Raw genomic sequence first — 19,307 nt, 5'->3', positions numbered from 1 at the left:
TAGTAAGCCACCAAAAGTCATAAAAACGACATAGTATAGTATGGCATAAAAAAATCATAAAAAGGTCATGGTATAGTAAGCCACCAAAAGTCATAAAAATGACATAATATAGTAAAGCATCAAAATCTCATAGTATAGTCAGGCATACAATGTAGTATAGCAGGGAAAAAAATCAACAAAACATCATTAAGGCCTTCAAAAGTAATAAAAATGTCATAGTACAATAAAGCATAAAAAACATAATATCGTAAGTCACAAAAAAAGTCATAGTAAGGCATAAAAATATCACAGTACAGCAAGTCCTAAAAAACGTCATAGTATCGTCGGGCATACAAATATCATAGTCGTTTGAAAGACCTAATATGACTCTAAAAATAGTGTGAAGGAGTTCTCTCCATTATTGGTAGGTACAATTTTGTCCTCCCAAGTATAGGGACTGGTCCATATGCAAACTTATGCCCTTGTTAGGAACATCTGTCCAAAAAACAGTGGCGTCCCTATCTGTCTGTCTCTGCACTGCATGAGAATAAATCATATTAACTCACTGCTGCCTGCCTAAGAGTATTTTAACTTTCAAACCTAATCTCCATTAAGTGTGTCACTTGGATTTCAGCTCCACTTAAATTGTGGTGTTGTAAATATATACATATCATCCCAGAGTTCTTCCCTGCTAAAGTCCAGATTAAACTGGTCTTTATCTCTGCTGTGCTTCCAGTGAGCATATCCACAGAGCAGAGCTCTGTCCTTCAACATGTGTTTGTGACACTATATACACTGCAGAGACAGCTGCAGGATGGGAGGAAGGAGGGTGTGAGTGGGAGGTGGGCGCCAGGGTAGGAAGAAGAAAGGAAGTCAGTGAAGGAGGATGAGGGGGTGGTGGTGGTGGGGGGTACTTCCCTTCGCTGAACTACTGAGAAGGGAAATAAGAGTAAAAGATGCGCGGAAACTCACTTCCTGTCCCGCCACAAGCAGCCTGTTACGTCATGTCCTGCTCTTTTCCCACATGGATCAGGGGTGATCCTCCTCAGCCTGAAATAAGATCCTTGTTTCCTCTCGCTGGAAGTTCCTGGCAGCTCACACACTGAGAGAAAAGAGTGGCAGCTCTGCTTTCTCTCCCACTATTCTTAGTCAAGTTAGGATACATTTGAATATGAGGCTGTTTAAGTGTGTGTTTGAATGTCTGACTTCTTCACTGACTGACTGTGTGTTCGTGGGCTGCCACATGGCTGCCTGCATGTACATGTTTCACATTCAGGATGTGACGATGCCTGTTATTCTGTCTTGTGTCCTGGTTGACTAATGGTATTATCACACACAGGCAGTCCATTGTCAAGTTGCAGTCTGCTACAGCTTCCCCTTACTGGACAACCCTGCTATATATCACTTGTTTGAAGTTTTTTGCCTATGTAAGAATGTGACACTATTGTGTACTCTCGTGTGTGTGTGTGTGTGTGTGTGTGTGTGTGTGTGTGTATAATCAACAGGAATGTGCTTAATTAAGCAAAAGGTGGGGGGGGCAATAAAAGAACAATCTCCCCATTCTGTTGGGTCTCCCCTCCGGGAAATGGGTGACACATGGGGACAGTGAGGACATCAAGAGTCTCTGTGAGTCACAGGATGACAAACATCAGCTGACAAAAGTACCATACCCATACATTATGCATTATATACACATGAATAATATTTAAATTGCCGTTGATTGTTACCCACAATTAGAATAGCTCTCAAATGGAAGCTCACCCTGTAAACCTCCAGTGAATCAAACTGGGACAAACCCATAGCGCATTATTAACTCTTACTCATCCACTTGAGTCTGTGTATGGGATATTCTCTGCTGGGCTCTGCCATGTTTCCTGCATATGTCTCTTCTCTGTGTTGCCAGGTTTGACAAGTGGCCGAACATGTTTGTCTTCCTGTAGGTCATTCAGCTCAGCCAGGTCCTGAGCAGAGCCAATAATGGCCACTGCACAGATCTGTGATGAATATGTGGAGAACAAGAGAAAAGCATCCAGTGCTGGGGCTGGCGGTTGCCATAGCAACCACATGATACAACAAGAGAAGGAAGGGAGAGGAGTCAGCCATTTTGGGTATGTGAATCTGCAGTGTTTGATGTTGGAATGCTGCTGTGTGAACAAATGGATTGTCAAATTAAAATTTCATCTAAAAGAGGTTAATAAGAAAAATTATTGGATATGATTGAAATCATCTTTATTCTTAGATGTCTTATAGCTCTTGTATAATCTTCAAGCAGCAGCTTTACGTTAGAAAACCTGCATTAGCTGGCATTAGAATGGACGTCAGGCCAGATTCATGAGCAACACTCACATCTTCTCCATCCCTCCAGCTCAACAGTTGGTCCTTCCATCCCCCAACATCTGCAGCAGTGAGTTAAAACCTGCTCCTTTTGTTTTGCTTAGTGACGTCTCCCATGGGCTATTTATAGGGACGTATGTTATTGTGTAAGACCTTGTGAAAGGCACAAAGAGCCTGAGCTGGCTACCATGTTCCCTGCAGTCCCTGAGAGGAAAAATAAGCTCTGGTATGATGAGCTAGAGGAGAAGACATTGAGTTTAGGTACAGTGAGTTATATAAATAAAGACATGTTTTATTTTAACACTGTTTTATTTTTTCCTAATGCTTTGTTAGTCTGTTTTCTGTAGACAACAGCAGATATCACATCAGTCATTGCTGTTCTTTGTTTTGAAAAAGGTTTGAAGCCAGTTTACTATATAAACAAATTGGGTGACATGTTTGTACCAAGCACCTAAAAACAGTGGAAGCATCTTTCCTGTATTATCTGTGCTACTATGTTTTCATTGTTAAAATAAAATATGATAAAATATACAATACAGTATATAAAGTACATGATGTACAATTAATATATAATACAATTTTTTCCTGCTCAGGTTATTCCTTTTATTTAAATCATTTTCTTGCTGCAGTGATGTTTAAATGGGAAATTCAGTCAATTAAACTTAATTAGACTCACAACTTATTATATTTGATATAGTAGTGGATCATTCTATCAGCAAAAGTAACATTGCACTAAAGTTGTACTCCCATTTATCATGTAATGAGTGAACAGTATTTAAAAGGAGCAAAGTCTATGTTCATTTTGAACTAAAACCAGTTCTCTTTTATCTGCCTCGCAGCCACAAAGATCACCTGCAATGGATGAGGACCAGGAGCAAAGCTTCTTTGGGAGTGCTGCAGTCCTGCTGAATGTGGGTCACACAAACAAAAAAAACCCAAGAGAAGAAAGATTCTTGATGCACAGCACACTGGCTCTTAGAGCATGTAATGCTTTTCACAGGTTTCACAGGTCTTACTGGTAGTGTAAATGATGCACAGATTTAACTAACTAGAAATCAGTAGCCTTTATGTTAATAAAGGAGAAATACACATTAGCAGAAAAACATGATGTAGACAATATTTTTTTAATGATTTCAGAATCTTTTTATTTGAAATGTCAGTGTCCAAGAGAAAATAAAACAGCAATATAAATATTAGCATAAAAATAAGAGTAACACAGGGGTATAGCGTGGGGGCTAAGCATTTGATAAGAAAGATAATACAGCAGGATAGAGCAGTATTAATTCAGCAGCAGACGGACTTACACATATATAATATTTATAATCATTTGTTCATATGGACAGAAAGAGAATGAGAGGCATTCTTTCACAAATGCACAGGATAAAATCACCGCAAAAGAACATTAAGAGGTTACAGAAGGATAGAAACATTTCCATATTTTTTTGTTTTCTTTACAGGGTGATAAAAGATAGTAGAGAGAAAATGAACACAAAAATATGCGCAACACATATCACAAGTTAACTAGTCTACGTGTGTCACTTTGTTTACTTATCTAAAGTTATCTTTAATTCATTTATTTACACTGAAGAGTTAGTTGGCTTCCATGGTGCTTAGTTACTACATTGCAACACAAACTGTTGAAGAACATCTCAGATTTTTATTCATTATTGATTTTTTTTTTTCAAACTGTGGTTTTCTTATTTTTCTTGAAAAACAAAATGCAACACATTCCAGTAGTAAGCCACGCCTTGTGGAGAGGGACTTTTATTTTGAAAATGCTGGACGTGGTCCCTACTATACAAACAACTGGCTCATACCATCGACAGGACTTGAGTTTATTTACAGTGGGGAAGAGCCTCACAGGACCAGGGAGTGAAGGGGAAAGGTGAGTGGTAGAGAGGTTGAGGTTTCCCATTGATTTCAGTGGAGGAGGATATTTCAAAGGGCTCTCGAGTGGCGTCTCCTCACAAACAGGGACAGCTGTGCTTGGCTCTGTTGACCTCTACCTGGGTCAGTGCATTAGAGAAAGTTTAGGGGGTGGGTGGGTCAACAGTGGTTCCTCTGTACATTCAGTGGGTAAGAGCCATGGGTGTTCCCCACCCCCTTGATTGATGTAATGGTGCCACCTCAATCTGTTTACCCTTAACCACAACCCCCTCCACTCCCCCGACCCAGCCTGCAAGCTGCCATGTCTCATGCAGTTGTATCTGGCCAAGAGCCTGACAGACAGATGGACGGCAAAGTAAAGACTTCATTTCTTATACAAACAGTTCCTCTATGCTATTGAATCATTATCTCCCAAATTAACAAAAAACGTTACTGTGTCACATCAATAAGTTTCTTCAGCACTTCAGGATAGTGAGGGGAAATACTCCATCGAGGCCCTAGAGGCCTGCAAAGTGTCTAGAAACTCCTAAGCACTTAAGTTTACCACATCTACGTGTTTCCCTAAAGACCAAAGTGATTTACTACCCCTACATCATCTCAACTTCAGAATACGAACAGTGCATTTCTCTTTGTTTGGCTCTCAACGTGGGGTAGTGAGTGAGGGGAGGACACGAGCTGGGTATGAGGAGGGGACAGTAGAGGGTGCGGGACATGTCTGTGCCCATCTGGAGATGTTATACAAGAAGCCAGTCCCTGCTGCTATACCACCTGCATGGACAGCATGGCTCATGACTCCACGACACAATGCCGTGCCACTCCACCCTCTGCCAGCCCTTCCTCTGGGTGCATGCTCAGGTCATAAAAATAACAGGAGATTTAAATCTTATCTTTTAAACTATGATTACAAAAGTAATTTTCATTTTGTGTCAAGTAAATGCTACATGTGCATTATATTGACCTGCGATTGGAGGGAGGATAATAGATTCAGGATGTCCTCCTCTTTGCTTTTGCAATGCATAGTTTGCAACTCTAAACTAGTATATGTGGTTTGAACCTTAAAGAGCATGCAGAAGAGTTTGTAATACCTGTCAAACAACAGCCTTATAGCCACAGGACTTATGCTTTAAGACCCTGCGAGGCTGACCCTATATAGGAATCTAATGGATGGCAACTAGCGTACTTTACAATAGCTGAATTCCCACCTCAGGGAAAGAGGACAATAACTCCAACATGAAAGACATTAACATTTCATCTCTTAATACATCACTGCGTAAAGTCATTCCAGCAAGGTTCGTTACACTGAATCTCTTTGTCCAAGTTCATTTGAGTATGCCAAAAAAAAACAAAAAAAAAAACAAAATCACAATAACCCCCCATACCCTGCCAAAAATATCTACCAACAAAGATTACATGAGCAATACCAGACTTTTAGCACAGCACAGGTTACCAACACCAGCAACAGCCTTGAACACATTCAGATTCTTCAAGACACTCTCATCAACATCGTCCGTGCGGCCAAAAGATTTGCTGTCAATATTTAGACCGTGGCTAGCATGAGTGACAGCAGAGCAGTCAGATACCTAATGGGGGGATATGGGGGGTTGAATTTCTCATCAGATCAGGCCAGGTTTATCATTCCTCTACCTCTCTCCGTCCAGAATCTACTTCTTCTCCTTCTTGGTGGACTTCTTCTTGGAGGCAGGGGTCTGGGCGGCCTTGGGGGGCTCGGGCTGGGCTGAGGCCTGGGGCGGGGGCAGCGCCTGCTGGGTGGCCTGCTGGGCTGTGGCCTGCTGCTGCTGGGGGTTGGAGGTCAGGGTGGCAGTGCTGCCGGGGATGTAGACGTTCTGGCGGTAGTCAGGCACGTGCTGCAGAGTGAATTGGGGACTGTAGCGGGTGCTAAGGCCCATGGTGCCAGGCCCCAGGGTGGCCGTAGCCTCACTCACTTCTGGGGGGAAGAGAGACAGAGTGGGGGAATAAGGGGTGAGGAGGGAGAAGGAGAGAGGGATGAAACTTGTTAGACAACAAGAATTTGAAGGTTTTTAGTATGACAGTGTTACACAGAGGTTGAGAAATGAAAAGAGGTCATAAAAGGAGACAAAACTACTGCTATAGCTTTTATAAGGTATAAAGTACTTGATTAAAGGGAGATTCAGTGTGAACATTAGATTTAATTCAAACACGCTCAGGCAAAAACACAAGGTTGTTGTAAGCTAACTAAAAACCAAGGGCATGATTAGAAAAAATATGAGCAAAAGAGGCAGAAGAGATGTTACAACATGGTTCATTGCGTGCAGATTTTTTTTTTTTTTTTTTTTTTTTTTTTTTTACAGGAATGATGAAACAGTCTCCCCAGCACACTCCTCTGTGTTTCTGGTTTTCTGTCACACATGCCCCGAGTCTGTGTGAATGACGTAGCTGCTAAGCTCATAATTCTCCCACAGCCCCTGCATTGCAGAGCCAGAGACACAAACGCTCCCTCCCCCATCCTGTAGTTCCTCTCAGCCTATATAAACACACATATGTACAAGGAAAACTGACATGCTAACTGTACTGGCTTTATACTGAAAACTGTTTTTTACTACACTTTCTGCTCCCACTCAGTGCTTTAATTAATTATGGAATTTCTCCAGCATCATCTTTATCAACACAATGACATTAAGCATAGAGGAGACACGACCTTCAGTATTTATCACATGCACTGTTTTTTTCTTTCTTTCCTGATGACGCTAACTGTGTGTTCTGTTTAACTTTGTGCTGACATGCAGGTTACCACTCAGACCAAGACAGAGAATTTTTTCTCTCTGTTCACTCCGAGGAAAAATTCCACACAACGTCCGGTGCAGTATCCAAGAGGAGGGCAGGGTGAGCATGTGATGTGTCAGTAGTTAAAATAACAGTGGAAACAATGACCTGACTCTATTTGGCAATAAATCTTGTTGAATTTGTGCCTCCTTCATTTCTGTGTTGTTTTGTGTTTGCCTGTCATTATAGTCTGTGCCTGCTTTCAAAGCCAATTTTTTGTGTATTTTTCCATGTGATTACGAAGGCTTCCATAGTAACAGCCCAAAGATGAGTCACTGTGAGTGTGTCCCCTCAGTGCTGGTTAGGCCGTCACTGCAGGAGCAGAGGGGTAGGAGAGCAGGAGGAGGAGTTGCACATGTGTTGTGCAATATGGGAATCTTTGGTTGTGTAGGAGCCTGAAGGTTGCTGCATGTGATCAATGTGTATGAGTGGAAACATGCATCCCTGTGATGTTGTTGAATTCAACACATCAACTGTACTGTTTATCTGAAGAACTGCAGGTAGCTATATTCACTGTCTGAATATCATCTGTGTCTTCCTCTGGATGATTTGCTTGGACACAGCCACAACATGGAAACATCAATGTGGGCAGAGAGGAGTTTATCAATAAGTAAATCTGGCTAGTTGCCCTGCAAACAAGCAGGAACCTAGATAAACAACCACTGCCCACGCACACTGACTGATCTGATAAACAGATAGAAATTAGTTTAGAAAAGAGAAGATGAATTGATAGGGAGGAAAACGGCGATGAGGTATAGGACTCACCGTTGGCTGCAGCCATCAGGGCCTGGAGCTGCTCAGCTTCAGTAGGGGGCTGGGGCCAGGGGCCAGTTCCCATGGCAACCTCAGGTCCTCCAGTTGCCCTGTGGCGAAAACAAGAGGAGAGCAAGTGTAAATACCTGGTGGTTTGTCTTGTAGAGTGTGTGTATGTGTGTGTGTTTAGCTCATTGGTTTGACAGTTGGTGGTTTACGATGTAAAGGCAAAGCAGCTGATGGTGAGGTACACAGCCTGAGGAGAACTCAGCAAGGATAACAAGGACCATGTAGAGTTTACAAAACAGGGTGTGTCGCAAACAAACACACACTCTCAAACACACTCTTGTTAAGGAATGTACAAATGTGTCTGCACACAGACACACACAGTAGTAAGCGAGTTTGTACACACAGTAAACACTGTACAACATTCACACTCGCTCTGGTATGATCATGAACGCTGTGCAGTCTAGTAAATCTGATTAAATATTTAATGATCCCACCTTTAAAGGAAATAGCTGTCTGCATAGTCACACATGCAACGCTCAGTGAGCACTGAACATTTCCATCTGGGCAAACTTCACCTTCAAAGGCTTGTTTATATAAAGTCTGCAATTTGCATGTGGGGGCAACAAAGGAGAAAGCAGACCTGCGATCTATTATGCTCACCTACTTACTTCCATTCCCACACTTGTGACACACCAGCACAAGCTCCACAACTGACCACTAGGTCACAGTACTTTAATCCTGGCCCTGCTCCTGTTCACAAAGTGCTAAAAAACATCTAAATCTGGCTTTTTAGATGGTGGCTTTAGTTGTCAGTGAAACTGAAGTATTATTATTATCATTAAGTTACCTTAATGCTACCAGTACACTATGGATACTGCTTGTTCAGTTGTATCAGTGCAAAAACAACATCGATGGTTTTAACTGCTCTCTCACTCAACGTTCTGAATTGTGTGTCTGTGTGTGTAACAACATTTGTTATTTGACTGTTTTGGGCAACAGCAAACCACCCTAGGGTGTTTAATGGAGGATCATTAATCCACAGGGACATGGGTAAAAGCTTCTGGTGGAGTGCAGAGCTCCAAAGAGGACAGTCATAGACACATTAGGGATTGCAATGACACTGACTTCTTACGTCCTACTTCTAACAAAGGCTGTAGTAATAACATGAGGAAAACAAGACTGTATGTATATCGATAACAACAACTACAACTAAACCAACTTAAAAAACCCTTGGACAAATTGGTCTGCTCAAGGGAGTTAAGAGAAAGTAAAGGGCACAATGAGGGGAAAAAGTGAAAAAAGAATTCTGACACAAAAACTGGGCTCTGTTCAAAAGCAGGTTGCCAAATCACACAGCCAAAACTCTGAAGTGGTTTTCACTTCAGTGCCAGAGAGAGACTGAGGGAGAGAAACATGTACGTCCTGTGCCAGACAGCCAATGAGAAACAGGCTGCATAAGAGCACGGTCAGTAAAGCCAGGGCAGCCATTTTGTGCCTCTTCACATCAGTAAAGATAAAAGGGAATGCTTCACTTGTTCCAAATTAGCGTCTCTCTGTGCTTATCACATCCTGTGGTTGCGTTAAGCGCTTCCTGTGGTCGGGATTATCACTTCCTGTGGGCAAGATTGTGAACTGTAGTCCACAGGGATGTCCTTGGTTGGCCAGACATTGCTATCAATTTTCCTCTGTAACCTTATGCAACATGTTTTATCTCCAAGGATTTAGCAGAGAACCTTCCAGACAGTAACCTAAACCTTAATTTATGCTGATAAAGCCAGTCACATGGTGCACATGCTGGCATCTGTCTCCTCTGCATGTTGACCTCAAGAGCTGAATGTGTGTTTTCCTCTACTCTCTGTTTTAAAGCAATCAATCATCAAATGGCTGTTTTCACTGTCTCTATCTTTTGTCATCCAGGTGATAAATCTCATGAAAAAGCCACACGTGGTGATGTTGAGCTACAACCATCACAGACGAACATCAAAGGCAACACTGCATGGTAAGCCAGTCCCCTAAAGGGAGAGAAAACAAGAGCTCTCAGACTATAATGACTATATGTAATAAGCACACATACAAGGCATAGCAAATCTACAAAACACTGCACGCAAACTCAAAAGTGTCACAATCCTTTCTACGCCACAGCAGGCATTGTGGCCTATGCACATCGATCAACAAACCCCATCAAACTTTTAGGGAGACTAACAGAAGCTATGGGTTAGGTACATCTACACACAGCACAGCACTCAACTGCAGTGCACTACCTAGAGGATTTTAGCCCCTGTCTGCCCTCATCAGCTGATCAGGCCGCTCTTTCACCAAACATTGACTACAGAAATCTGAACACTGATCAGCTACTAAGGACACAAAGGGACCATACAATGTCTACGTCTAAATTGGTACCTTGTCCCACTCTTCGGCGTCCATCGTATGTGTGTACCGTATGGCATGTGGGGACTAAAAACACAACAAGTTATACAGGCTGAAAGAACCATGTTGTATTTGACTGAAGGTTGGGGTTAGTGTAAAAAAAGGAAATTGCTGAGATATTGTGCTCTAGATCTGTGTGGAAAATATGTTGAGTCTGTAATTTAAATTTAAAATACCAGAGATGGGAGGTTAGTTTTCGTTTTATTGACCACAGACATGAATTATGTCCAATGTATCTGTAATCCCAGTGGTCTTCTAAAACTGCAGTGGCTTGTGCATGTGTGTGTCTAACATCTTCCTGACTTGGCTCAATAGGACTTTTTGCCCCAGCTGATATGTTTCAGAGAGAAACCTCAACTCACAGAAGGTGTTGTGCAATCGTTGTTGTGAAAAATGTAACTGCAGGCACTCCATTTTAGCCCACACAACATGGGCAAATAGCAACAAACACACTCAATTACACACACAACTGAAATAGAGAAACACAATTCATCTGTTGTCACTTGATGGGTAAATAACTGATGTCAAAAATTACATTTCAGTCAGTCCGACTGCTCAGATAGAAGAGAGAGCAAGAAGGATAAACACACATTCCCATCCCCCCACTAGCTCTGGTCACCGTCCCTCATCAGTAGTACTGAGTGATGGCGCACAGGCTCAGAGAGCGCAGAGAGGAGAGGAACAGGAGGGGAGGGGGAAGGGGAGTGGAAGCAGCGGCAGCCATTTTATAAAGCAGCCTGGAAACAGGCAGAGATGCTCATTCAGGAGTGTAAATCAGGAATCTGAGCTCATGGAATAGAATCATGCAATAAAATGCAACCATAAATTTCACTACTGATTTTGCATAATGATTTCATGTCATTAGTACTTTAAAATCAGCACCCTGCAGGCAGCAGATTCTTATGGCTACAGCCCGCACAACCATCTCCCTATTTTTTTTTACAACTCCTTATCCTTCGTCACTCTCTTTGCCTTTATGATAAGCTGCTCTTTTGCAGCACAACGTGTCCTTGACATTTGTGGGTGTGTGTGTCAGTTTACTCACCCACTAGGTCCAGGTCTCTGTCCCTGTGTGAAGCGCCAGTCATTGTTGGGGGGCTTTTGCTGTGAAGAGAACAGAAGATGCAACATGAAATGCAAGTTTCATAGCAACAACAGTAGCAGCACGTTTTTGGGGTGCACCATTTGGTTCATAAGATGTGGCTTTGTGGCTGGCACATCTGTGTGTGATGGTGTTCATGTCTGTGTGTATTCTTTTATGTCTCAGTCAGTGATTTAGAAAACTTCTTCACTTTTTCAGCAAGGCTCAACAAAGGGTTACAGATGTCATCAAATATCTGTGTACTCAGGAATCCATGTTTTTCCATGAGCTGTGGAGCATAAAATGCTGCAGAGGACACACAGCTAAACAAAGACACAAACTAGGGCTCTGCTAATAAAATAGGGCTTAAAAATTAAATACAAAATGCAGATAGAATCAAAAAGAGAATTACACAATTACATAAGTGGGCAATCAGCTGTACAACAATGCAAGGAGCCAGAAAAATGCACCAGTGCAGCCAAAAGATGAACTGGACTTCCAGAGGACTTGCATCTCTCACTGGGATTCTCTCACTGGATCATGATACACATAAAAATCTGTCTAAAATACAGAATTTAAAAGAACACAAGTGAAAAAATGCAGGCAAAACAAAACTATGACACATGTGACTTGTGCTGACCAGACGTTTTGAGAGAGAGATTGATTAGTTTCCCACACTGTTAAGCGAGTAACTATAGGGCTCTTCTAAAAATTGTTTTAATAGATGCAGAGCACAGACAGAGTCCTTGAAAGAGAATACTGTTTGTTATTTTTAAACCAAAACTTCATGGAGATAAGGCTAAGGAGGTGGATCAACAGAGATAAAAGCCTCTCTCATCTCTATATGTCTCTGCTGCTCTCTATTAATGTCCTCAAGCCCATTGCACTCTTGTCCATCTCTACCTCACTGGCCATGTCACCATGTATTTTCCATCTCTCTAGCTTTTTCCCTCTCTCTCAGGCTCTCTTGTTGTGCAGTGATGCGGTGAATAGACCTTTGGCTTGCCTCCAGATTCTGCCGCCTAATCGACACAAGAGCTCCCCGGAGAGAGAGGCCAGCAGGATGATGTGCTGCATTATTAAAAGTGCTGTTCTACCCGAGGGAATCATCGAAAGAAGCAAGGAAAGAGCAGGAGAGAAAACAGAGAGAGAAAATCCCTGAAAAATACCTATGCAAAAGGAGTATTGTGGAGCAAATAGGTGACTATAATGACTATTAAAATATATGTAAATAAAGAGCAAAAAAATTCACCAATGAATGGGAACTTATTGAATGCACAAAAAGAACAAAAATGTGGGTTGTTGAAACAAGTGAAATGGGAAATAGTGTTCAGCATCCACGCGGACAAGTGACCGCCACCCCGCAAAAAGGGAAATATAAAGAACTCAACAACAACTTGAATAGGGGAGTGAAAGAAAGTATTGTGGTTCATTGAATGTCAGAGGATTACATTTCAATGTTGTCCACAAAAGAGACTGTTTCACCTTGATCAGTCAACACAATCAGTCAAGTCTTCAACACTTGGGAAAGAGACAGATAAAGAGAATACAAGTCTGCTTGCCCTTTCATAACAAACTGCAATGCCAGAACTCACAACTTGTTATTATTACAACATGAAACCGTAGTGGATGAGGATGAGAAGTGAGGACGAATTTGAACTCTTATCCTCCTTCAGAGCAGAGCTTCATTGATGTTTAGAGTCTAAAAATGGACTCAGAGATGAGTATGTGTGCGTGGGCATGTTAAGTCTGTCTCGGTTTTGGTAGGGAGAGAAAAAGATCAGCACTGAGTGGAAGCAAACATCCGCAGAGAGGCCCAGCGATCCAGCTGTGTGACTCGTTCTCACCACACACACATTTACAAACACAGACTTGACATTTCCAAGGTCAGATCCCACTCCATGCATGTGGAGTAAAGGGTAACAGACTCTGTGCTGGAGTATCGGGCCCCACTGCTAGTTTAAGTTAAACAGCTTGGACGCACATACACATCAGAAGCAGACAGGTAATATCCATAGGAATGCATTTTTCTTATGCTTAAGTAAAAACTCAATAAAACGGATGAATTTCCAAACACTAAACTGAACTACAAACAGTTAAATCGTTGCGGAGTTCTTAGGTTAGGATAGTTTATACAACAACAGTTGCCAGGAAAAACAAATCCCAAGCCAGGTTTAATGACATGCAGGGATCAAAATCTAATTGAATTTAGCTCCAATTATCTGAGCATCTTTAGCTGTGCTTGTTTCTTTATTACATTATCTCTGAACTCAGTGGATCTTCAAAGAAAGATTAGATGAAGGTATTCAAAATGCCAAGATGTTGATTTTTTTTTTGTCACTGTGCAAGTTAAATTTAAAGGCAGGAGAGAGAGAGGGAGAGAGAAAGTCAGACAGACTACCTGGCACGCTCGGCCACTGTAGAAAGATGAAGGGCTTACAGTTCTGTGGGCCTCAATTCTCATCCAATAGAGAGACTTTCAAACCAGCCTCGAAGCTTTACACACTGTCAGTCTGCTTCCCTTACATCTTGAACCTGTACCAAAGAGCTTTGAGGGATCTCCAGGTGAATTACAACCTGACTGAGCTCCTTAGCTACTGCACCATACTGTGTGCCAGTTCAAGCACTATCATCTTTAAAGATGAGATAGAGATTCATTATGTGAGCACTGAATTCATCAGGGGGTATGTGCTGGACACATCTGGACTCCATCCAGCATGTTTGTAAGCATGTGAATGTTAACTTTGCTAAAACATCTGGTTTAGTAGTTAACCGCTTTTCTATCACGATACACAAATATTTGTCCAGGTGTAAGAAGGAAAATCGATATAAAAATCACCTGGTCCACCTGGTGCTCTTTGTAGAAGAGACACACACACACACACACACACACACACACACACACACACACACACACACACACACACACACACACACGTATTGGTGTTAAAAGAACCATGGCTGGACTGCACCTGGTGCTCAAAAGAGGAAGTCGTTTCTATTCTGTTGCTCTGATAATCTTTAGCACACACACCACACTATACAGTATAACCTTCAGCACATACTGTAGAGGCAGACATTCACTCCCTCATGCTTTTTCCCAGAAATCTCACATTTTTGCCAAAGACAGTGTTCTTTAATGCTAGGCAATGATTAGGCCAGTGGAAATCAGGATGTTTAACCTCTAAATTGCCGGATCCATTACACCATTAGTTCACTATAAGGGAAAACCTTAGCACTGACACAAGAGAAAAGCATAATGGGTAGTGCTCGATTTTAATATTCTTTTCCCTTAAACAAACATCATGACTAAACAGACAAAACCCTTGAGGACAGTTTCACTCAACTGCATGAGCCGGTTTGTCACATGTGCAGCTTTATTGTCCATAAAAAAGTATATTTACAAAACACTTGACCTAACTCCATGCACGTGCCAACCCTTATAAACTCCCATAGACTCAAAGACCGAAAAACTAACTGATGGTCATGAGAGTGTTCAGATAATGACAAAAGTGATAAACTGAAAAAATAAAAGAGCGCTATGATGACATGCAGCTAACTTGGTGAGTGAGATTCATGATATCAGGATTACACGTAATTTTCCTGAGCCAATTTTTCCCAAACTTCCTGTGTTAGCACACAGTTAAAGAGAGTGTGCCAAAACAGCACACTGCAAATGAACAGAGGATACAAAGAAGGGCAGTGGGAAGGCCCCAGGGTCCTGCTAAAATTACACACTACTGGAGGGCTCCTCGTGCCTGATGCTTTTTACACACAATCTCACGCACAAGCACATAAACACCCACAGTGATAGCTGCCGCTCTAAAGCCATTACAGCCTGTGCCGTCTGTCGCTGTGGCACATGTGCGTAAAGCCATCCTTCCTCTCCCTTTATCTATCCCTCTACCTCTTTTCCTCTGTTGTCTTCATTGCACACGTGTCACCAGAGCAGGGAGACAGATGGTACCCTGCTGACCTCAGGGACAACCTAATTCGGCGTGGTGAGAGAGAGCCTGTGTAATACAGACTCATGAGAAACAGGAGAATGAAATTATATTGAAGGGGAAAACATGCTATTGTGTGGAGAAGAAATGATTACCACCAAAACATCACAGATATGACTGAGGATGAATGGAGTAAGGATGAGAAAGCTTTTTTTTTTTTTCACCAAATTCCCTAAAATCGACTCATCCTGGTGAGAGCACTGTCAGCCATTTTCTATCCCAGGCAGTGCTTCCATCACATTAAACCACTAAATGGGTTGTGTGTGCATGTGATTATTGGTTTTCCCTCCTCTACACCCAACTCTGAACACATAAGAAAGAAGGTTCTAAACATGAAGATTAGAAAAGGCTGCACAGTGAGAAACTCAGTCATGTGATGCTGAGTCCTAGAACCAATCACCAAAAGTTCAGAGGACAACAGGAAGTCAGGGGTCAGGCCACTGACCCCATGAATTCCTGTTTTTCAGCTACTGCTTTATTCTTTGACTCTTTTCCCCACCCCTCTTACCATTTTATTTCCTTGGCCCCTTTCCTCTCCTTCAACCCCCCCAATCTCTCCCTCTGTCATCCTGTTCCCCTCTGTCTCCCAGCCATTCCACTGAGCCAAAACTGCAGGACCTATTTTCATCTGTTTGTCTCCTCCTCTCCATCTGTTAGAAGCACTTATGTTTCCCCCTTTCCTCTTTCTTTGCCATTTCTTCAGCTATCTTCAGCCTCTTCCTCTCTATCTGCACCTCTCTTATCCATAAAGAACAGTTCTTCTCTGCCAGTTTAGTTACTGAAAGTCAGAGATAGTGACCACATTTCCTAGCACTGGGTCAGATTAAATATTAAGCACACTCTTAACTCTGCCCAAACCTCTAGTAGGTGTACAAAGCGCTAAGAGCTTTTCACCATGTAGGAAGATTCTTCTGCTAAAACAAATGTGGTTTCATCTAAAATACTGCAGAGCTACGTGACTGAAGAAATCTAGGTTATTATTCTACTGTCGGGAGTCAAAGCATCACAACAATGTTACTAACCTGCTCCCTTTACAGATGTACCATCACAATATCAAAACTGCACATGAAACAAATGTTTTAGATACTTATGCACCTCCAAATCCCATACATCCATACTGAAACACATGTATTGGTCTCATCCCACCATGGCATATTCCACAAATGCTATCCCAGCTCTCACTTGAGGCCTCACCTCACTGGCTGAGTTCATAAGGTGCTTCCTGCTGAGTGTCATGTTGAGTGTGTTGTTGTGACTCAGCATGGGTGTCTTCATAAATACAAAGTCACTTCGGCTGGATATGGTGGAATAGCAGGGCCTGTAAGTGCGTGTGTGTGGCTCCTGGGGGCCTCCCACAACCTCCATATAACGTATGGGTCCATCAGTGTTGAGCTGCAGGTGCAGGTCCTTGCTGGGCCTCTGATGATAGCGGCTGGACCTGTGGCGACCGTAGCAGCAGCAGTCAGAGCCTCCCAGGCCTGGGTCACGGTGCCTTAGGCAGCGTACCATGAGGATGACAAAGGTGATAAAGGAAACAGCTGATACACAGGCTAAAGAGATGATGAGGTACAGGGTGATGTCCGACATCCCGGTGCGGTGGTAAAAGGGTGTGTGGCGAGGGCTTGCTGGAGCATCGTGGGCTGTGCCCTTCTCATCCACAGTTACTGTAATGTTCACAGAACTGGACTTTGGTGGGTCACCATTGTCCTGAATGATGACCACAATGTCATAAACTGAGCCCCCTTCCTCCTCAGCCCACTTGTGGGTTGTGCGGAGCTCCCCGGTGTGCGCCCCAATACGGAACATACCGGAATTTGGTCCAGGGCCGATAGAGTAAAACAGCCATGCGTTGTGCCCACTGTCTGCATCCATCCCTACAAGTTTAATTATGAAGTGTCCTGGGCTGGCTGACGGTGGGACATTGAGGTGTAATCCTTTGTCTTTTGGGTAAGAGGGGTGTACAATCACTGGTGCATTGTCATTCACATCCACCACAAACACATGCACAGTGACGTTGGCTGTCCGTGGGGGCACCCCAGCATCCCGGGCCTGCACCTCAATACGGAAAGCGTTAAGCTGTTCATGATCCAGAGAGCGCATGCTGTAGATGTGGCCACTCTCTGGGTTAATGTAGACATAAGAAGAAATAGGTGAGCCCTGGACCATGCTGGGAAGGATGGAGTAAGAGATGCGAGCATTGTCGCCAAGGTCTGGGTCAGTGGCTGAAACAACAGCGATGGGGGCACTGGGAGCATTGTTCTCCGGGATGTCCACAGAGTATGAAGGCTGAGAGAAGGTGGGAGCATTGTCATTCACATCGGAGAGCTTTACCACAAAGGTAGTTTGTGATGAAAGGCGAGGGGAACCAGCATCAGTTGCCCTGATGACCACTGTGTACTCTGGGACAGTCTCACGGTCCAGGTTGCCAGCAGTGATGAGGCTGTAATGCATGCCAAAAGCTGAATTAAGTTTGAATGGCAAACCTGGTTGGACAGTTAATGTGACCTCCCCATTCTCACCAGCGTCCAGATCCCGTGCACTTATGAGCGCTATCACTGTCTCTGGTGCAGAGTCCTCTCTGATAGGGCTGGTCAATGATGTCAGTGTCACCTCTGGTGCGTTGTCATTCACATCGATGATGTCCACGATGACGTTACAGGAGCCCTCCATAGCAGGAGAGCCACCATCTCTGGCCTGCACGGTGATGTGATATGCAGTAGCTTTCTCATAATCTACATCACCCTTCACACGGATCTCCCCACTTTTAGAATCCACACTGAAAAGTCTGAGAACCCGTTCCGGTGTATATTTACTGAACAGGAAAGATATTTCTCCGTTGTTACCCGAATCCGCATCAGTCGCGTTCAGTTTAGTTACTAAAGTGCCCCGTGCAACATTTTCTAATAGCTTAACTTTCTTTACCGGTTCGTCAAAGACGGGAGCATTGTCATTTACATCCAGAATTTTAATGAGCAGAAGTGTTGAGCCAGATTTCTCAGGCTGACCCCCATCTACAGCAGTGAGCAACAGGCGAAACTTGGCCTGCGTCTCCCTGTCCAAAGGTTTGTCCACCACTAGCTCTGGAAATTTGCTGCCGTCACTTTTACTTTCCACATTCAAAGTAAAAAAGTCATTTGCTGCGAGATGGTAAGTGCGTAACGAGTTGGTACCCACGTCTGGGTCGTGTGCGCTCTCCAAACGGAACCTCGTGCCCGGCGCAGCCGCCTCTGATATTTCCAAAGAAATGTTGCTGGTAGAAAACTGCGGTGCATTGTCATTCACATCCAGAATGTCCACCACGACGCGATGAATTTCTAAAGGATCCTCCATAAGTATTTGAAGGTGTAGTGAACATGTTGAACTTAGTTCACACATTTGCTCCCTGTCAATATTTTGTTTAATAACCAAATCGCCGGTGGCCTGCTTTACCTCAAAGTACTGCGTTGTGGACTCCGAGACCACCCGCAACCTTCTCTGATCAATCCGCTGTGCAGTGAGACTCAAATCTTTAGCGATATTCCCAACGACAGAGCCCGGGCTTAGTTCCTCCGATACGGAATAGCTGAGCTGAGCGGACGCACAGGAGAGGCAAGCTAGATAAAAGCAAATCCTCCACAGCCTCCCTCCTCCGGAGCGCTTCCTCTGTCTGGAGTCCATTGTGCTGCGCTCCGAGGATCGGGGAATGGGAAAGTTTCTAACTTCTTCTTTCACCGTAACGTATCCATAGTGGTATTAAAACGAGGCTACCAGGTTCGATGGTAAACATTTCCGTTTTAAAAACAGAGCGATGGGAAGTTTTGATGTGATCATGACGGACGACTTTAAGGAGAAAACCAGGACGAAAATCAAAGTATTTTCCGTCTCCACTGAAACTCTCTGCTCTATCTCCACCGCCTCACTCCCCTCGTGGGCGGGGAGAGGCCACGGAGGCCTTCCCTCTCATTGGAAGACAGGGCTGGACCAGTGCTGTCACACAGCTCTCTTTCACACACACACACACACACACACACACACACACACACACACACACA

General features: G+C 43.3%; 1 protein-coding gene across 4 annotated transcripts; it reads right to left on the bottom strand.

Moving 5' to 3' along the window:
• Positions 1–3,432: 3,432 nt before the first annotated feature.
• On the bottom strand, positions 3,433–19,189 carry LOC111662801 (protocadherin gamma-C5-like). Of its 4 annotated transcripts, none has more exons than XM_023416782.2 (5): positions 16,471–19,189; positions 11,237–11,295; positions 10,165–10,218; positions 7,768–7,865; positions 3,433–6,145 (listed from the first exon to the last, which is right to left on the bottom strand). In XM_023416782.2, exons 1-5 carry the CDS (start codon positions 18,931–18,933, stop codon positions 5,862–5,864), a joined length of 2,958 nt encoding a protein of 985 aa, XP_023272550.1. In that variant the 5' UTR covers positions 18,934–19,189; the 3' UTR covers positions 3,433–5,861. The 4 variants fall into 4 exon arrangements, with proteins under 4 accessions (XP_023272550.1, XP_087032880.1, XP_023272551.1 ...); XM_087176754.1 differs by having other exon boundaries at positions 3,433–6,142; positions 16,471–19,187; XM_023416783.2 differs by lacking the exon at positions 10,165–10,218 and having other exon boundaries at positions 16,471–19,186.
• Positions 19,190–19,307: the final 118 nt, after the last annotated feature.

Source organism: Seriola lalandi, unplaced genomic scaffold (assembly GCF_002814215.2).
Source record: "Seriola lalandi dorsalis isolate HSWRI2012SDOR001 ecotype SW California unplaced genomic scaffold, Sedor1 jcf7180002054569, whole genome shotgun sequence".
NCBI classification, from domain to species: Eukaryota; Metazoa; Chordata; class Actinopteri; order Carangiformes; family Carangidae; genus Seriola; species Seriola lalandi.
Note: the sequence above shows the minus strand (reverse complement) of the source record. Positions and strands in the feature narration are given on the sequence as shown.